At 38.5% G+C, this 20,322-nt stretch overlaps 5 protein-coding genes across 5 annotated transcripts in view; 3 read left to right on the top strand and 2 right to left on the bottom strand.

Moving 5' to 3' along the window:
• Nucleotides 1-337: 337 nt before the first annotated feature.
• Nucleotides 338-3,282, top strand: Sras (Ras converting CAAX endopeptidase Sras). Its single transcript, XM_078179132.1, has 6 exons — nucleotides 338-631; nucleotides 1,164-1,269; nucleotides 1,341-1,479; nucleotides 1,539-1,775; nucleotides 1,847-1,909; nucleotides 1,985-3,282. The coding sequence occupies exons 1-6, from the start codon at nucleotides 516-518 to the stop codon at nucleotides 2,182-2,184; spliced, it is 861 nt and encodes a 286-aa protein (XP_078035258.1). The 5' UTR covers nucleotides 338-515; the 3' UTR covers nucleotides 2,185-3,282.
• Nucleotides 3,283-3,436: 154 nt separating this feature from the next.
• LOC144469165 (BTB/POZ domain-containing protein KCTD3) lies at nucleotides 3,437-8,503 on the bottom strand. Its single transcript, XM_078179131.1, has 10 exons — nucleotides 8,294-8,503; nucleotides 7,550-7,863; nucleotides 7,320-7,487; nucleotides 7,054-7,242; nucleotides 6,506-6,985; nucleotides 6,316-6,432; nucleotides 4,680-4,819; nucleotides 4,408-4,594; nucleotides 4,041-4,319; nucleotides 3,437-3,965 (listed from the first exon to the last, which is right to left on the bottom strand). The coding sequence occupies exons 1-10, from the start codon at nucleotides 8,353-8,355 to the stop codon at nucleotides 3,763-3,765; spliced, it is 2,139 nt and encodes a 712-aa protein (XP_078035257.1). The 5' UTR covers nucleotides 8,356-8,503; the 3' UTR covers nucleotides 3,437-3,762.
• Nucleotides 8,504-9,257: 754 nt separating this feature from the next.
• LOC144468985 (uncharacterized) lies at nucleotides 9,258-11,386 on the top strand. The gene is made up of 4 exons (XM_078178821.1): nucleotides 9,258-9,328; nucleotides 9,405-9,645; nucleotides 9,749-10,843; nucleotides 10,929-11,386. Exons 1-4 carry the CDS (start codon nucleotides 9,314-9,316, stop codon nucleotides 11,309-11,311), a joined length of 1,734 nt encoding a protein of 577 aa, XP_078034947.1. The 5' UTR covers nucleotides 9,258-9,313; the 3' UTR covers nucleotides 11,312-11,386.
• A 674-nt stretch (nucleotides 11,387-12,060) lies between these two features.
• On the top strand, nucleotides 12,061-13,765 carry LOC144468973 (uncharacterized). The gene is made up of 3 exons (XM_078178804.1): nucleotides 12,061-12,144; nucleotides 12,272-13,298; nucleotides 13,381-13,765. The coding sequence occupies exons 2-3, from the start codon at nucleotides 12,377-12,379 to the stop codon at nucleotides 13,671-13,673; spliced, it is 1,215 nt and encodes a 404-aa protein (XP_078034930.1). The 5' UTR covers nucleotides 12,061-12,144; nucleotides 12,272-12,376; the 3' UTR covers nucleotides 13,674-13,765.
• A 2,490-nt stretch (nucleotides 13,766-16,255) lies between these two features.
• LOC144468346 (nephrin) overlaps nucleotides 16,256-20,322 on the bottom strand; it is a 210,771-nt gene continuing 206,704 nt past the window's right edge. Inside the window, exons 11-13 of the mRNA XM_078177757.1 lie at nucleotides 18,309-18,548; nucleotides 16,728-16,840; nucleotides 16,256-16,551 (exon numbers count right to left, since the gene is read on the bottom strand). Of these exons, the coding sequence (XP_078033883.1) occupies nucleotides 16,471-16,551; nucleotides 16,728-16,840; nucleotides 18,309-18,548 (434 nt within the window). The 3' untranslated portion in view covers nucleotides 16,256-16,470. The remainder of the gene's footprint in view (nucleotides 16,552-16,727; nucleotides 16,841-18,308; nucleotides 18,549-20,322) is intronic.

Below are 20,322 nucleotides of genomic sequence, written 5' to 3'. Positions count from 1 at the left end.
AATATTCAGTTTCAAATTAAACGATACCTTCGTCACTTTCTATAGGTCTTGAATGAAAAGAATTAGGACATTGTAATGCAATGGTGCGTATTAATACGCACTGTACGCCGTACACGAAGGAACAAAGTGTTGAAAAGCCCGGGAATATATAAAAACTGGCCCTAAAAGACATTGCGTTTTCTATCGAGCATGCGTCGTTGAATACTTCTATTGAATTCTTAAAAATAATTTTTATTTATATTTGTATATATATTAGATAATTTGTTGTCCCTGGTACACATGTTATGTTTAGGAAATAGAATTTATACACGCAAGCGTACTAATAGTTTCAAAAATTTGCAGCTATGTTCGTGGAACAGTGTCCCGTCCGTGTACATCTGCGATATCGTGGAGGTGTCAGACCTTATTCATGAAGCACAACTTGTTCACGCATGTGTACAGGAAATTGTTTCTGAAAAATGCCGCAGTTTCGTCTCTGATGTAGTGCTTTGTGTTCTGCTAAGTATTCTGTGGTTATGGAGACCGCGGATCAAAATACCGATATGTCCTGTGTGTCCGTAACTTTATTATGCCTTTGTCTCGCTGTAGTGTACGTCGCAAGCCTCTATGTATGGAGAAACCCGTGCGATAGGTAAAAGAAAGTTGACTGACGATGAATGTTGATCCGCTTTTTTAAATAACCATTTCACCTGCGATCGTGTAACACGGTCTCTTGGTTCTGTTAACGATGAACCACAGGGTACCATGAACAAAGTGTAACTGTATTCACGTTGTCCCGTGAACGCGAATGCCACTCTTTTTCAATTTCTCCCACTCGTGCGATTATAAGGATCTTCATCCTCGAATTCTTTTTTATCCAGCGTCACGTACAAAATTTACAATGCATTCTGTTTAAAAAACAAAATTCTACAATTTAACCTATTATCCATCTAAATTATCCACCTCTCTAAAATTTCATATATCAGAGATGCTTTATTAAAAATTCCCACAAGATCACTGAAGATTTTCAAACGTAAAACATTTTAGAAGTAATATGGTACTAATACAAGTAAACATGATAAATGGTTGAACAGCAGAAAGATTAATTGATAAAGCTTTCAGTCAAACAATTCCTATCTCCTATGCATGTCTTTAAAATCTTTGTTTTTATTTCATAATTACAGAGAACATCCTTCAACTATAAAAAGAAGATTTTTTAGTGTTTTCATAGTATGCCTTATATCTCCCACATCATTGTTTTTTGGTATGAATGAAAAATACTTTGAACAGGTAATTACATGGTTGTATCATATTTTTTTTAGAAACATGACTGCTTACAATTATAAGCTATATTGTTTCAGGCAACATTTCTGGAGTTACTAGGTATAAGATGGGCAGGCTTAATTCAAGCAATTGTGATACCATTAGTGTTAACTATGATATTGTATTTAGGACCACTATGTGTACAAAATTTCAGTGGTCTCAGAAGATTATGTACACGTGAGTACTTCACACATTTTGTTCTCTAATGTATCAACTAATGAATTTACTTATTTCAGAGTCTATGTATAGAATTGATAATATAAGAACATTAACATGGTGGAGAAGTCAAGTTGTTGCTCCTTTGACCGAAGAATGGATATTTAGAGCCTGTATGTTGCCATTACTTTTGCAATGCTTTGCACCACTTACTGCAATATTTGTATGCTCACTGTTCTTTGGAGTAGCCCATTTCCATCATATAGTATATAGACTAAAAGAAGGCATACCAGTTAAATATGCTGTCTCTATGTCATGTAAGTACTATTTACAATTCTAATGAAACATACGTATGTCAACAAACTTGTAATTATAATTTGTTAATCAGGTTTCCATGTTGGATATACAACAGTGTTCGGAGCATATGCAGCATTTCTATTTGTTAAAACAGGTATGTCAACCATACTTCCTTTACTGATTTGTTTAAATATATGATTATACAATAATTCGTATTTCTTGTAAATAGGACACTTAGTAGCACCACTGACAGTACATTCTTTTTGTAATGGTGTGGAATTCCCTGATCTTTCTATGGCATTTAAGGACCCCTTGAGAAAGTTTCCTCTATTTGTCCTTGGACTAGTTTCCTTTTGCTTTTTGTTAATGCCAATGACGGATCCCAAATTATTTCACAATGAATTGTTTTGGAATAAAAATTTTGTATGAGAGAAATTTCATTTGCAACAATGTCACTAATGTCGTTCACAATTTTTATACTGAACTAGGATAATTCTAAACTATTAACATCGTTTTTTATAATTCGTATTGCATGATTGTACACTCTTATAAGATACGAGGTAAATCATGCAATTAAAAAGTTCAATTATTCACCGTTTTGATAAGTGAATTTTTCAATAATAATTTCAAAGGAAGTATAACAATCTCTAATCAAGTTTTATATAATAAATATTTTGTACAATCACATTGTTGACACAAATTAATTATGCGATCTAGTGCTAATGAGAGATTACTGTAATACCTCAATTACCATTGAACTCATGTAGATGTAATTTATGAATATAAATTAATCTCTAGGCAAAGTTTCTCTTTAAATAAAAATGTTGATCAAAGATTGTATACTTAAAAATAATATGACATTGTTACAATAAATAGCGTATTTTCAGATTAAAAAAAAAACAAAAATGAGTTCTTATAAAAGTTCGGAAAATTTTTCTTAATGTACAAATACACCTTGAAGTTCACAAGTAATTTAAGAAGTTCACGTTCACTTCAAAATAACTTAATGACGTGTACACGATTACAAGTCGACTCATGAGCGAAAATTAACATCATAATACATATACTTATTGTTTATTCAAATCACAGAGGTAACAATTACAACATCATTGCAATATATTCGTTATAAATGTTTTATGTAGTATTTGCCTAGTAAAAATATGAGGAAATATAGAGAAGTTTACATTTTGTGATAACATCCTGTTAACGGATCTTTGTACAATACACTGTTGTGTGCTTCCTATAAATTACACATTTGATCTCGTACAATTGAAGCGCAAATACTAATCACAATGATTTGTCAATAATATTGTAAGCTTTCCTTGTAGAAAGGGAAACTCGAAGTGTTGAATGATATATTTATATAAATATATACATTGTGTTAAACTGTACATTTTTCCAACAAAATCTACTGTTATATTTTAAGTGTCTTAAAAAACGGAATTTACAACGTGGATGGATTCATTCATTTTGTAACATAGTAATATAGAATATGTAAATATAAATAAACTTTTAACTTGTATTATATACCAATGATCAATTTCAAAAAACTCCTATTACTTGACATTAGAATAATATAAATAATTATGCATTATAGCTAAATCGTCACATTAAATCTTTTTACTCAAAAACATTTTAGATTATAAAATTGCAATTAATTCATTAATAGCGTTCACTTTTAATATTCAAACAACGTCATTTTTTTTCTCTTATCGAACACATCAATTATCATACAGTTACTCTATCATACAGTTCTTATGTATAGTGTGCATATACTTCGTTAACTCTATATCACTTTCATATTACACTTCATATAAAGCGACTCAGAAAATCATTACGTTCGGATATACCAAAAGAATCGTTTACTAGGAACTCTAACTGCAGACTTTTACGTGCAAATGACCCGTAATAAATAAATAAATAAATAAATGCAGATGCTAGCAATGCAAATTCAGTTATGTTTAATAACATAAAAAAATGTAAAAAATATTTCTTTTCACGCTACCTTCAGGTTTGGCTAGTTCCAGGAGTGGCTTCAAAGTTTTGCGATTGGTTGAGGAACAGTACATTACTTGTTTTTAAGCTAGGGCCCGATTGGGATATAACCGATGGACACGGACTAATACATGGTGTGGAGGAATAACTGTTGCTTAAGTCGCACTGATCTAATAGCTTCCAAAGTTCTTCAGGTGTAGGTCCGCCGGAAACATCTATAATCAAAATATTTATTAGCACAAATTAGTACAAAGTAGTACTAATTGTATTTTTCAGGCATAACGAATTACTTTGTGCAGAAGAGAACGTCGGCTCTAAGGCTGTCGTAAGATCCCACATTTGTATGGTGCCATTAGAATGGCCAGTAAATATGAAACGCCTCGGCCTTGAACCCATGCGGCTAGACCCTTCGCATTCGTGTACATAAAATGAACTAATAATGCTACCATCTACCGATTTAATTACACACACTCTTTTCCCATTTGATGCCAAGCGTACAAACAACTGATCAGTCTCAGGTACAACTTTTTGAACAAACACTTGTTCATCGTCTTGCTCCCCGAACGGTCCTGTATGGTAACGTACAGTTAATGAAATTCCTTTGCTATTACTAATGATATTACATTAATAGAATCTAATTATATTAGTTCTGCATACCGAAATCATTGCCAGCATTATAGCTGATACAAGGTTCAATTGCCTCTAAGGATACAATTTTGAAGCTCGCTTCTGGTGTAGATCCAGGCTGAGTAGAGATCATTCCACGGAATCGCTTTACAGCCCAGCTTCTAACGTGATTATACTCTGAACAAACTGATACCAAATACTTTTCTGATAATGTTACCTGCAGAAGAAATTTGTTGTTATTTCGATTACGAATAGCGTAGACAGAGAGTACTATGTAGAGTAGTAAGTAACTATGAATATACTTTTGTCACACTGCTTTGATGGACTGTAAATGTCTGGAATAATTGTGGTCCGTGTCCTACAGTTTCAGGATGTTGTACAATGACTCTAACACTGCCGGATTTGGTGCCATATGCTATTTCGATCCAGTTGCCACACAAAGCTGGATAAAGAATAATAATTTATACAAGACCATTCAACTTGATAAACACCTATGTTGTCAATGTGAACTACATACATTTGTCAACAAAAAAATTTAGGCGATACAATACAAATATCACATGTATTGAAAATTGGAGTAATGGAAAAAATCTTTTTGTGCACTTATACTTCAATGATGAGAAAATGAAAGATCTTTATATCATATACTCTGTACTGTGATAATCAATAAAGAATAATTATCCAGAACAAGATATTGATAGTATTCTTTAGTTAGCAAGCTACATGTAATTTAGATTTCAGAGAAAAATTTTGAACATTTACTAGAAGTTATTTATAAATATATGTATATAAAATAGACGATAACGATTAAACTGTTTTAAACAAACAGGGTGTTGTTAATATATGCGTCTGAAAGTATATAAACGTAAAACAACTATATGCAAGAAGAGGTACGTGTTGACTGTTCCTTTTCCTTCCCCTCTCAGATCCTGTTGTATAATATATTGGATTGAACGGAGCAAGCAGGATGCTCTATGAATGAAAATTAATTCGAGCCCAGACAAATAAATTGCATAACCGATGTTTCCAAGCAGATGTTAATAAAATAAATGGGACATAGAAATGACATAATTTGCGGTAGTACAACTGGACGCATAAGGAAAAGCGGGCTGTGTGCGATTAGTGCAATCTAAACGAGAAAATAACATTTAAATGTGTTTTTGTGTAGATAGAAATTATTTTTCTCAATGTGCTCATATTCAAAGTGATTTGTGAATGAAAGCACTCAATTGATGTATGTATATATATATATCGGAAAGGTTTTAATTAAAAAGTGCAGAACGATGTACTACATCTGGAGAGGAAGGGTATGGATACAAGTGTTCAAATCGATGCGATACAAAATGTAGAGAAACATGTTATTTCGAACCGTGACTTGAATGTGAGAATATTATAGAACATTGTTATATCGACCCATACTTGCCTTGTGCTATATATCCAGTTGTACGAAATCATGAAGCAAAGAATGTAATAATAAACTCTCATTAATAGTTAAGGGATAGTATTACACTTTGCGATAGAGAGACAGAATTTTTGGATACAAATTGAGTATTTTTTTTTTCGTGTGTCAATCTATCAATAACTTGATCTCTTTTAACGTTTATGTTTACTTGATCTATTGTATGTTTATATTTGCTCAGTTAAGTCCTAGAGTAACACAACAGTATACCTAATAAATCTTTAATGAAAGAAACGGAAAGAAAAGCATTTATCGTTAAAGTGACGTTTGTTATTACATTCCTCAATATAAGCAGATTAAACAATTATATTTTAGTCCATTTATTTGTACGTCACTTGAAAAGGTGTTTCTGCAATAGAGATGCTGTAATACTCAATGTTATGAACCATCAATTAGTTATTATTTACCTTCGAATTTTCGTGTTAAGCCGTTTATCAAGATAATACTGTGTTACATAAGGAGCGTTCGTAAAAACTTACATGTCTTTGGCGTTAAATAAACGGATATGGCTGTAATGGGATCATAATTTGGATCACGGTACAATTCGGTTACAAGTAGATCGTTGTCCTTCATTCGTAAAGGAAACTTTTCCATGTCTGAAAATCAAAAGCATGTAATTATTATTAGAAAATCTGTTTCAAGTATTGGAAACGTTTTCATCCCTCTTACCAATGTAATAAATTGATCCATTGTTACACCCCAAGAGAAGAAAAGAGCCAGCCGTATCGAATGACAAAATGGGAACTACATCTTGTATTTGCCAATGGTGTGTCATAGCGTGCCATACACCAATTTTGTCAGTAGAAGACAACGCAACTAATTGGCTCCCAATAAAAAATAGATATTCTATACGAACATTTAAGTTGAATGTACCAATGTTTATGTTTATTCCGTTTGCCGAGACGCTCCATAATGTAACTTGATTTCCATAAGAAAAGGCGACCATGTTAACATCTACGCTAGTGTTTAATTTCGATGTTATTGCTACCCTTTCGATCACTGATTCCATGTGAGGACTAGTAAACGCATGTTGCCATCCAGATGAATCTTTAAGGCGGTAACACGTTATGAAATGCGCGTAAGCGATCACAATCCAATTGTGATGAGCCTTTATGATTTGGACCCTCAAAGGATCCACCCAAGAAGAAGCTGCATGGACAATCAGTATTAGCGATAGTTTACAAGAAATTATAAAAAGGGAGTTTTTTATCATTCACCTTGTTGGGGTCCAAATACTAAACCTATATCGTTCTTATGCAATTTGTTCAAGTCTGCTGAATTATTCCTAACGTGCCTTAAATCTAGAGATGATGTACGCGAATACGGCAAGCCTCTCGGCTGAATTCTGTAATCCAATGAAGAATTCCTTACATGTGTCCCAAGTATACCTTTATGGTTTTGTTGACCTAAAATAATTACATAGCAAATAATGGTAACAACGTAGAATTAAAATACTTCGTTGACCTCAATAAGAAATGATTACCAGTGCTATTTTGGGTTGTATTGGAGGTTGTTGGAGCTGTGCTCTGAGAAGTTGATGGTGCATCTGTTTTTGTATTTGTAACAGTGGTGGTAGTAGTAGTTCTACTGTGCACAGACACGTCCGATGCATTTGACGTTGCTGTGGTGGTGGACTCTTGCAATGGTATACCTTTGACAAAACGTACAAATTTATAATCTCATTAATCTTTATGAGATTACATAAACACTTACTTGGAGGTGGTAAATAACCGTAAAACAAAACGTCCCCACAAGAAGATTGTGTCAAATCTTCACATAACATCAATCGTTTAACTAACGGTAATATACCGTAATACTCAGCTTCGTGTCGCAATGTACGAAGATCTACACTTTTCAAATCAATGTCTTTAGTCCTTAAATAATTCAATATAATAGAAAACAGTTTTGGATCTCTGTCTATGAATAATGCTCCATCTTCATCTTTGTGGCTGGCGATACGGTTGCTTAATAATGTGGTAAAGAACGAATCTGGTACCCATGTTAATGTTTGTTTCGATGTTGAAAACCTGAACAAAAGATTGACATTAGTTCTAAGCATAAAATATTTTGCGTTATCAACAAACAGAATTAAAATATGCGAAACTATTGCAAAGTAATTGCTATATCTCTAACTTTTGCTTTTATTTGTGAATTTAAAGAGACTTTATCCACAAATTGTGCTAACATATCGAAAGCATTGCAGACAATTTCAATAAACATTGAACGGCACAATGACAATTATTTAATTAATTAATAATCGACCTGTAATAGTACTATCCACAAAGTTTACAAAGCATTGATGTTCATTTGCAAAGTCTCGCATTATACGATCGAAATTTGTCTTCTGTATCATATTGTAAATTGCATCAATGCGTAACTTGGCACAATCAATTACATAAAAACAATTGTAGAAGTGACAAAACGGAGGAAATCAAACAAAACTTTCTCTTTCTATACCTTGTTCCTCCGACGTTTAAGTGCACGATATCATCAACAGCGAATGAAGAAGGCACGGCCATTTTAAAAGTTCGTTAAAATGTTGTAATTGCCGTAGGTCTGTCGTATTATGCTTTAATAATTATCACCAAAAAAAAATCAACAATTACAAATCCCTTTTTAATGGTTATGACCACTGTGGCCGTCTTCGATTGTGTTCATCAGTATAGCGCATAGTAAGCACATGTGACGGTGTTTCCTACGCTTCACGAGAAGAGGACACTGCGATCAGTCGAAAAATGTTTTCTGTGTCGTGACCGGCGTTACCGACAGTTCATGATTTTATGCACGTTGCGGGAGACGAATATTCCATATACTTCATTTTTACAATATGCAATACATGCAAACGGCGCCAACATTTAAGTTTTAAATAATAAAAATACTACTTACAGAACCTGTATTATAGAGATTCGATATATAAAACAATTCCTTGTATAAACGTATGTGGTATTGCTTCTAGCAATGGTGTAAGTAAATAAAGTATATTGCAATGGTGCTATACGTTCTTTTTACAGATAAGTATTTATAACTTTAATAAAAGAAGTATTGAAGGGAAGATATTTTATATCGTGTAATGTGTAAATTATGACAACAATGAAGCAGTCTCTTTGAAGCCGGACGAGAGGTGGAGGGTAAACGTATATACCGATCTTAGATATATTAGAGTCATAGTTAACTTTAAGTAATATCATTAACTCTTCCTCAGATATGAAATAAAAGGGGAGGAGGGGAGAAATCTCCACGAAAGTGTTGTTGTTACTAGATTCCTTCCTTCGCCTACTAATTACAGAGACAAATGTAACCGATAATTTCTTCGACACTTCCGTCTATTCATAGCGTTAATCAATTTCAAATTCTGCCATCTACTTCAATCATCTATTTCAAATCGCTATTGGTATAGGTACGGCACAGTGCATGGTCGTTAGCTAATATGAAACAGTAAACATTAAATTGGATCAGTTGAGGTGACCTCTTTGAACCATGTCATCAGTTGAGGTATTTATTGAAAGTTAGAATTAAAGTTTTAAGCCTACAAAAATCTTTAATATAGTGAATATTTGCCATTCAATAGACAAGTCGGGTCTGTTGCGTGTGTAAGAAGGTCTTCTGTTGCATCCGATGCCGGGAACGACACCAGAAGAAACATCATACGGAGGATCAGTTGAAGTGTCCGTTGTGTACGATCCAGAAATTTCCGTTACAGACGCTCGACGATAAATCACTGTTTTGTCATATAGTGACCGCTCATCTGCCCCTGCACTGCACTCTGTGCGGCGAATTATTCAAGTACAGCGAAGATTTGGAGTCGTTTGGTAATTATTATAATTCCATTTCGTCAGGTTCTAAGCACAGCAAGTAAGACACTTCGTCAGGATCTAAGTGCATTTATTTCATTTGTTTTTCATGCTAATAAAGGCACATGTAAGTGGTGGAAGTCCCGACATCGGCACTCCCTCATTTCGGGCCAAAAGTCCGAGCTGAGGACGCCGCCATTGACGGGCGGAAACGAAAACGATTACAATGGAAACTTCGAGTCCTTGACTTCACCTCCGGAGTTATATAGGAATACAAGCACGCCGATGGTGGTCGGTCAGAAGTGTAAGCTGGATTTAAAAACACCGACAGTCCCGGATTTTTCTATGAAGACACCGAAAACGAACTCGCCGTCGTTGAAGAGTCAGAATCACAGCGATTACCCGGACAGTACCACTAGCAACTACGTTAGCTTCCCGTCGTCGGCCTCGCATAAGGAAACACCTTTGCGATCGGTGCTATCGAGTCGTAGCAACACGGACTCCCTTCTTCCTCGAAGCAACTCCAGAAAGCTGGGCATTATGAAGGAACAGGAGGAACACGACTCGAATGTGCATTCTAGCGTAAATCATATGGTCGAGGACATGGAGCTGACCGGTGTCGAAGGTGAGGTGGTGAATAACTTCCAGCGGAGGCGATCGGATTCTTTGAAGAAGGTACGATTCTCGGACCAATACGACCCTACTACGGAATCAAGTACGCGCAGTAACTTCAACGGTACCGAAAACGAAGAGTTCTTCGAGGCTTGCGACACGTTAGCCGACTCGCGGATACAGGTCTACGAAGAAAAAACGAAAAATGTACGCAAAGAAAATTGCAACTCGACCGGAGACAGTGCCGGTGCTAATAAGTCCCCCAATTCGACGAGAGTGGTAATGTTGATGATCGTGGAGAACAGTTCATCCATCTCCACCAACGAGCTTTTAAACACTGGTTTGAAGAAGCTGGAATGCATCACTTCCCAAAGCAACCAGTGTGACATCACTCATAGTTCATCCGCTTCCAGTAGTGCAACGAGGAGCGTGGATACGTTTTACAGCATCACGAGTCAAAAGTCTTATTCCACGTCGAACAGCGCGATCGAAGTCGTCAGCGAAAACTCTACTTTGTCGAATAGCAGCGTTGAAAACACGAGCTCCGGAGGTCTTTTTTATACGGTAGCGAACGTTGTGAAGTCTGTTGTAAACAGTATCTCTGGTAGGTGGTACATCATTGTCGTTTTGTGGAAATACAATTTACGGGTAGATCGTTTTAATCTAAATCGATATTATTTTGTACACAGCTATGACAATAACCGGGACTAAGGAAATCACAGGTGTGTCACAGAGAGATGACGCGGATTCAGGATCTTCTACATCGGACACGTTCGCTCCAATGTCCGAGTTTGTTACCTCGCTCGTGCAGAGACCTGGCAAGCGTCCCAGAGACACTCTAGATAACTCGCCGCAGAGGCAGATGCGTCTAGAATTCCCACAACTCGAGCCTAGGAGTCCACTTCCAAAGCGACATCGTGGGAAGATCAAGGGTCGGGACCGGATACCTAGGATGCTATCTCCTAGAGGAGTATCCTCAGAAACACAAGTTTTTCACCAGGGATCGTTATCTGTTGGCGACACTGTTCTTCCACTGCCTTCAAGAGCACATCAATCTACGCAAACAGAATGATGCCAAATTGTGCGTGCAGAATATTTATTATACATCTAATTTTGTTATTCTATGTTATCTAATATGTTATTTTATTCCATCATGACTTATTATAATATTTGGATTATTTTGTATAATGTTATGTATCGAATGTAATGTATTTTATTTTAGAAGACCTAATATATTTACACAGTTCAACAATTATTTCTAATGTATAAACGATATTTGCAAACCAAGTAACCTAACTGTGGTTGCATGTATAAGGAAAGAAATCGATAAAATAGAGATCCGCCAGCTATCGAAGCACAATCGGTAACTCAACGAATTACCATCGGAGTCAAATATTTATTATAGCATTTTATCACAATCAACATTAATTTATTTCAATTCTGTATAGTAAATTTTCTCAAATTGTTTATACTACACAAATACGATACACAGAACTACACGAAGAGAATTATTTGTATGATCCGTGTGTGTTATGACTCCTATGAACTATGAAATTAAGGTAAGTATATATTGCAACGATTTTACACGCAAGGAAGAGGAGAAATCACCGTGAAAATGTTCTCCTTAGATTTTCGATCACCATTTTACTCGCTTCGCCTACGAATACAGAGACAAATACAACCGATAACTTCTCCGACACTTTCGTCTATTCATAACATTAATGAATTCCAGATTCTGCCGGCTACTTAAAGCTAATCTGAAACAGTAAACACTGAATCGGCTCAGTAGAGGTGATCTCTTCGAATCACATCGTCAGGTTCGTCGTACAGTGACCATTCATCTGCCCCTGTACTCCACTCTTCGCGGCGAATTATTCATGCAGAGCGAAGATTTGGAATTGTTTGGTAATTATCATAATTTCATTTCGTCAGGATCTGAGTACAACAAATAAACTACTTCTAAGTACAGCAAGTAAGACACTTCGTCAGGATCTAAGTACACTTATTTCATTTGTTTTTCATGCTAATAAAGGCAACTGTAAGTGGTGGAAGTCTCGACATCGGCACTCCCCGGTTTCGAACCAAAAATCCGTCCTTGACTTAATCTCTAGAGTTGTGAACGAATACAAGCACTCCGATGGTGGTCGATCAGAAGTGTAAGCTGGACTTAAAAACACCGACAGTCCCGGATTTTTCTATGAAGACACCGCAGACGAACTCGTCGTCGTTGAAGAGTCGGATTCACAGCAACTTCCCGGACAGTACTACTAGCAACTACGTTAGCTTGCCGTCGTCGGCTTCGCATAAGAAAACACATTTCCGATCGGTGTTATCGAGTCGTAGCAACGCGGACTCCCTTCGTCCTAGAAGTAACTCCAGACAGCTGGACGTTATTAAAGAACAGGAAGAACAAGATTCGAAGATGCATTCTAGTGTTAATTATATGGTTGAGGACATGGAGCTGACCGGTGACGAAGACGAGGTGGTGCACAACATTTGGGAGAGACGACCGTATGCTTTGAAAAAAGTACGACTCTCGGACCAATACGAGTCTACCGTTGAATCTAGTACGCGCAGTAATTTGAATGTTTCCGAAAACGAAGAGTTCTTCGAGGCTTGCGATACGTTAGCCGACCCGCGGACACAGGTCTACGATGGAAACACGAAAAATATACACAAAGAAAATTGCAAATCGAACGGAGACAGTGCAGGTGCTAACAAGTCCCCTAAGTCGGCGAGGGTAGTAATGTTGATGATCGTGGAGAACAGTTCACCCATTTCCATTAACAAGCTTATAAGCACTAGTTTGAAGAAGTTGGAGTGCATCACTTCCGAAACTAATCAATGTGACAATCATAGTTCATCTACTTGCAATCTTACAACGAGGACCGCTGATTACGGCATTGCGAGTCAGAAGTCTTGTTCCGCGTCGAACAGCGCCATCGAAGTCGACAGCGGAATCTCTAGTTTCTCGAATAGCCACATTAACAGCACGAGCTTCGGAGGTCTTTTTTCTACGGTAGCTAACGCTGTGAAGTCTGTTGTGAACTGTATCTCCGGTAGGTACATCATTGTCATTTTGTGGAAATACAATTTATGGAAGGATCGTTTCAATCTAAATCGATATTATTTTGTACACAGCCATGACGGCAACTGGGAACATGGAAAGGGAAGATGTGTCACAGAGAGATGTGTCACGGAGAGATAGCGTCGAACCAGAATCTTCCACATCAGACACGTTCGTTCCAATGTCACAGTTTGTTACCTCACTCTTAGAAAAATCTAAAAAGCGTCGCAGGATCGCTCTAGGTAGACGATCTAGTCCAATGCCAAAGCGACCTTGTGGGAAGATTAAGGGTCGGGACCCGCTACCTCGGATGCTATCTACGAGTAGCCTGTTATCAGCGACACTAGATTCTCACAAGAGATCGTGATCCACCGACGACATGGTTCTACCTCTACCTTCAAGAGCACACCGATCTACTAATTGTGCGTGCAAAATATTTATTATCTAATTTGTTTTCTAATTCCATCGCTATTTATTATTAATTATTTTTTATTATTATTTATTTACTTATTATAGTTTTCCAATTTGTATTTATGTTGTATTGAAAGTATAGTATTTATGTTATATTTAAAGTATAGTATTTATGTTGTATTTAAAGTATAGTATTTATGTTATATTTAAAGTATGGTATTTATGTTATATTTAAAGTATAGTATTTATGTTATATTGAATTAACATATTTTAAAGAGTCTAATATATTTACACAGCTGATGAATTACTTCTTACGGATAAATGATACTTGTAAAACAAATGACATAATTGTGATCGAGTAAATAAATATCGAATCATGTACAAAGAATAAAGTCGATAAAATAGAAATCCTACAGTCATCGAAGCATAATCGGTAACTCAGCGAATTATCACCAGAGTAGATGACTGTGGTCGGTATAAGATCTTACTCCGTCGGTCACGTTGCCCAACAGTTTCGCCGTTTTTTCGCTACGTCTAATGGCGCTGAATGCAGGTTTTACCGAGCAAAAGATTCTTGCCGAAAGTTGCATAGTACCTTATAGCTAGATCGGCAAGAATCATTTGTTTCTACAGCTGCTCATTAAATCTATATCTATATCAGCAAGATGTAGAAAGTAACGCATGTTATCACTCTCGAATTTTTCTTAACTAAACGATGATTTTACAAATAAAACAAACCAGATTCTTGAGCAAAGATCATTAAGTAATATTTTCCGCAGCTGCGGCGATTCGGGGATGGGAAACGGGAGAATGATAGCGACACTCGCCAATATTCCTTCCTCGAATACTTTTATTCAAAATGGTCTGGTTCCAATCATAAAAGATATCAAAGATCATCGTCCCGTCGATTCGCGAGATACCGTCACGACGATCCACTTTCTGTACGTTTCAGCCTCGAGGCTTTGAAACGTCCCCGAAATAGAAAGGTCGTACAATTATCGCCAGGACAACACCCCTGCTATTCGCGCGGACCGTTTTCGTAGCGGTTTTCGCAATCCTCGATCGAAGATGCTTCGGTGACACGTAACCGGACTGGGTCAGTCCGGCCTGTATTTAGCGCAACAGATTCCGTTCTAACAACGACGAGAGCTCTCATTAGGTATCCGAGATTCCCGCGTCCCGAAGCAAAGATTATCGCGGCCCCGTTTTCGCGACAAATCGTGCCCGTTCCTTGGCCTGGATTTTTTTCAATCGACTTTTCGTAGATCGGCGGCGCGATCGCCTTTCGTCGCGTCTTTCGCGAAAGATTCGCATTGTTCGCCGCCTACATCGTCGCTTCCATTTTTCACGGCTGCATTAAAACCGCCGCGAGAACGGCGCGGCGGCACTTGAACCAAATCCGAAAGGACCAACGATAATGGTCGCGGTTCGGCTCGGCTTCTTCTTTCTTCTTCGGTGAGCGTTTCTCACTTCGGATGCGAATATAAGTTAAGCGCTGAGTTAGGACTGAAACACACTATCGCGCTGTTCCGCGCGGCCCGATCTCGCCACGGTAAAATCCTATCGGGTTGCCCGTGCCAATATCATCCCGTTCTCGGTTATGCGAATAGGATGGACGCGCGTGATTGTGATAAAATTGCGACAGACAAATTACAGCGTCGATCGATCCTGAGGCGAGTAATTATTAGACTGCGCGTTTCTATGCGAAGTAAAAATTGTCTGCATATGTCGCAGACCACGTAGCAAATTCATTCTACCTTTAATCAATTTAATAAATTAACACCGAGACTTTAAAATTCTTCTAATCTTCCGTTCTATTCAAATTGCAGCCTTCCAATTTTGTTCATATACGCATAAAATTCACAGCCTAGTAATTACACATACATGCGTTTAGACGTAAAATTAACTGTTATAGTAACTCTTTTAGATGCAGATGCAAAAGGCGTAACAAATGAAAGATTCGGAAGAGTATTTATACAAAAACAGTTTCGCTGTCGCTCGCATTATAAACTGGCCCAACTATATGCACGTCGGTTTGTCGAACGTGTCGTCTACTTTATACTTTTAGTCTATGTATAAATAAATGATAAAATAAAATTTATATACTATTGTACAGTACTCTCGTCCGATATTTTGGAGCTGTAGAGAATTATATATCCAGGAAATGAAGAATGAACGAACTATTAAATCAGCCGCTTTTAAAATACGCAGAGAGAGTACTGTATAATATATATTCTTATTATATTTTTAGAATATTACAATCAATTCTTAAATAGAATTTCCTGTATGCGTTATGGCGTGAATCTCTGACACGAAGTGTACTTTGTGGTAAAAATGCGACACGAAGCAATGAACGATATAATAAAATTGAATATTACAATCTTTCAACGCTAGGACGAGAGACTGCGCAGTGTCCGCGCGTCTGGCGCGAACGCCGCGTTTACAAATCAATGAGACAATATTTCGGTGGACCGAGACCGGACCGGGAACAGCGCGATAGCATATCCGAGCCCTTTTGGGGACGCGGAAACGCAGGTGGGAGACGAGCCGCGTAACACGAAATCGATGTGTCTTTATTTATATACAATATTTACAAAGGCATACTGTTCTGTTCGTGGCTAATAATGTCTTCGTACGCTGAAACGTGTACAATGTGTCGTGTAAGCATGGCTTTAGTCTTTTTTTTGATTTTCCCGTGTCGTTTCACCGTTCACCGCCAGCCGATCCAAGATCCAAGATGCAAGATCCAAGCCTTAGATGCAGCTCTCCTGTATCGCCGCGCTTCGAATCACCGTCTCCGAATATCGGTGCGGTCTCTGAAGGCTGTAAAACGTCTGGAAAAAGACAGAAGATGGTTCGTTCGGTCGTAAAATATGCAGACAACCGCCGAAGACGTTCCCCCGGGCAGATTCATCATCGATCTCGATTTATCGGCGTTTCGCCCGGACACCCCCCCCCCCCCCTCCCCTCGGTTTTTCGGGGCCGCGCCGATGAGAATCCGATTACTCACGTTTGGCGATGCTCGCGGATAATCCGACTCCTCTACGACATCGTGGGACATCTCACGACCCTCCAGCTGTCGCGGCCTCCGTGGCAGCGACCCGTAATGTAAAAGCTTCCTATCTGAAAAAAGTTTCAGCGCAGCTTAACCTTAGAGTTCTCTACTTCTAGGAGAGGTTTCCGACGGGGAAACTTTCAATTCGAACCGTCCCGTTCGCGTAAACGTCTTCAAAGGAATCATTTGTTGTCACGAGAATTCAGTGCTTACGTATATGTGTATTTTTAGGGATTTTTTTGTTGCATTTGGAAGCAATTTTTAGGAGAGGGTTAAGTTTACACTTGTTCAAGCGATTGAATGCAGACGTTTTTTGTTGGAAATTTGATGTGGAAATCAGAGTCCAAACTTAACGTATTGTGCTTTTATATTGCATCGTAAATGTATTTTTTAGGGAGAAGGGGAACCTGACATTACATTTTCGCTGTTTGATTTTAAAAATTCGTCCAAGCACATGCTATGTTCAAAATGACGAAAATTCCAAATAAATTCGGTCTCGTCGCCGTCGCGTTAAACAAATCCGGCAAAATCCTTTCAGAAATGCCCCGCATTTCATATTTCATCGCAAAGATAGCGGACATATTGTTAGCAGATTGCGGATCTTCATTCGTCCGTGTCATATGCAAATTTCTGAAATACGGGCGAACGTGTTCCCGAACGAGGAGAAATGAATTATGTTTCTATTTTATTTCCGTCGCTGCGAATCCTACGGCCGATGAATGGCGCATTTCCGCGTTCGCGTAACCGAGGACACGAGGTGGGAGGTCGGCGTAGTCTGCAGAGAGAGAGAGAGACCGGCAGAGACTCTAATTAGACAGTGAAACAATAAACCCGAAGAATACCGAGAGGTGAATTTCAGCGGTGCACGCGGCTTACATCGTCCCGGATCGATGTAACGTTTCTCGGGAGCAATTGCCTTGAGAGTTTTGTAAGCATCCGGTTGTGGTTTAAGACGCGACCCGATGTATTTACGATTCTCGTTTAGCCGGAGCACTTTCATCAGTTCCGAGTAGAAAATTCAGCAAACGTGACGGAAGGCTATTCGTATCACGGGATACATTTACGGATCGGGGCGCCGTTCGATGGCTCGGGTACGTTCGTTGCACCTTACCGCACGGTTTCCAATTCGAAAAGTGTCAAGGTTTTAGGTATTCGGATGGGCGACTGGCTGTATTACCTAGGGGATGATTGGTCAAGGTCGTGGAGGGTGAGAGAGTTTTATAGTTTAATTGTGGTAGCCTCTGAATTCATTGACGTGGCGACCAATAATTTTCTATCTATTATTATATATGATTTAAGTCATTTGTGTCATTTAAGTTCAGAAAAACATTATTCCATTTTAAAAGGTGTTTAAATGCTTTCATTACCCTTTCGTTAAACATATTTATTTATTCTATAGAAAGTCACACGTCACTTATAAATACTATAGCGACGTACTATTTTTGTTCACAAAATGTTTACCAAAAGCTTGTCCATATCAAAAATCCAAGCATACGGTGAAAATGTCGAGACGTCCAAACACATTCGGTGTATTACCTATGAGATGATTGGTCAAGGCCGTGGTGGGTATGAGATCAGGATTCCCGTCCTCCTCCTCGCCTTTGCCGGTGAAGGTCGCGATGCTCGGCTGTTGGGATGGTTTCGGCTTCGCGGGGGTTGCCGCGTGCTTTCGCCAAAGCGCCATCAGCACGCCGGTCACGATTAAACCCAAACCGGTCGCCGTTCCACCTAGGCCAATCAGGATCGGTGACATGTCCACCGAAGATACCGATTCTCCTATAAACGAAATCATCGGGACGTCGGTTTTACTCGTATCTCTACTTGTACTCTCTTCACGTCTTTCCCTCCTCCCGCTACCACCCCCTTCGCCTTTTGTGGGGGCTTGTTCCTACGAGGGTAGCGAATCGATATACCGTCTTGCCTCGATTACCGTCCCAGCAACCCGGTGTTTTCGCGTCCTCCGAAGATTTCGGGGAAATACAACGGGAAACACTCGGTTGGAATACAATGGGGACTGCTATTTCGATAATTGCAGATTCGAGAACTCGTCGGGCGAAATTCAACAGTCGGGACTAAAATTGTCGATACTATTTTCTTCGTTATTAACACTAGAATTACACGATCGATTAAAGTGACTGGTCTCCGATTTTTCTTTTACAATTTTTAATATTGCAAGAATATTCCTAAGGAGAGATCAACGTAAGAAATATTAGATTTGCGTAACAAGATCCGTTCTTTTGATCATTTGGAAAACAGGGATAATCCTCGGAAAGGGATTCCATCATTTTAGAACCGCGACGTAGACGGCTTCAAGCCGAATGCTAAACGTTTGCTCGTGCAATTTCCATTTTTACATCTTCCCGCGAGTTGGTAACTAACCTCGTGCAATGTTGATGCATTACGGGGGGGGGAGGGCGGGGGAACGTTAAAAGAATCAGAATTATTCAACCCGGCTGCGAGGGTTCGGGCGGAGCAAGGACGGCACCGAGGATTCAAGACGGAGGAGAGCTAAGGGAAACCGGGGTTCTCGGAAGTTTGCGGAGATAAAGTACGACAGTTACATTAAACGCCGACTGGGATGAGACAGTTATCGAGGCATTACAGTAGTTGGCTTTTTCCCAGCCAGCACCGCGGAGCAAAGTTTCCGCGGGGCGCGGACGAAACACTTCGCGGCACAGTACATGACAGTTTCTAATTCACTTGTTTGTCATTTGCGCTCGATGGCGAAACGTTGCGGTTGAATTTCGGCGAGAGAAATTTCCGGGGAACCTAATCTAGTTCCAATTAGGGTCTCGCCAGGGTGTATTGCGAAACTTCGCGGAGAAGGCGAGGCGCGTCGCGCGACGCCGCTTGGCGCCGTTCGATTAACGTGTTTATTATTTCACGCGTTGCTATCCACGGCAACCAGGTAACAATCGCGGGGAACTTCTTGTTATCCTCTGTGCCGACGTCTGCCGGCGTGCAAGCAGGATTGTACGAATGATTCGAGTCGTTGGGAGACATTGGATTGCTTTCCCAGGATTTATTGGTTCGCTGTTACTTCTTAGAGTTAAGTCGCTGCTCAAGGATCTATCGATTTTTCGACCTCGTCGAACGTTCTTCGATACTCGAATGATTGTGTCTTAAATTAGACACTTTCGGCTTTAATTTGGATTCGATAAGGTTCACGAATATCTGGAGGAATGTTATTTGAAATCGATCCGAAACAGTCCTTTATGATCCAAGAGTTTTTCTCCGAGAATCCGATTTTCTGAAAATAAGAATAAATGTAAAAATAAAGTAAAAATAAGGTAGCGATAAAGTAATAATAATGATGATGATAATAATAATAATAATAATGGTAATATTAATATTAATATTTATTTCATCAACGAGAGCAAGTCAACGTAGCAAATTAAAAGAAATGAAGAGAAAGAAAAGAGACGATACAATAAAAGAAGATATACCAAAGAAGATAATGTAAGTAATCAAAAGGGTTTTACAAGAAGGTAACTGTTTCCAAGTAGACTGTTTAAGTTTCACTTTGAACTTAATAGAGTTTCAAAATTCC

The sequence above is a fragment of the Augochlora pura genome, chromosome 4 (genome assembly GCF_028453695.1).
Source record: "Augochlora pura isolate Apur16 chromosome 4, APUR_v2.2.1, whole genome shotgun sequence".
In the NCBI taxonomy this organism is placed as follows: Eukaryota; Metazoa; Arthropoda; class Insecta; order Hymenoptera; family Halictidae; genus Augochlora; species Augochlora pura.
The sequence above is the reverse complement of the archived record's forward strand: the minus strand, read 5'-3'. Positions and strand labels throughout refer to the sequence as shown.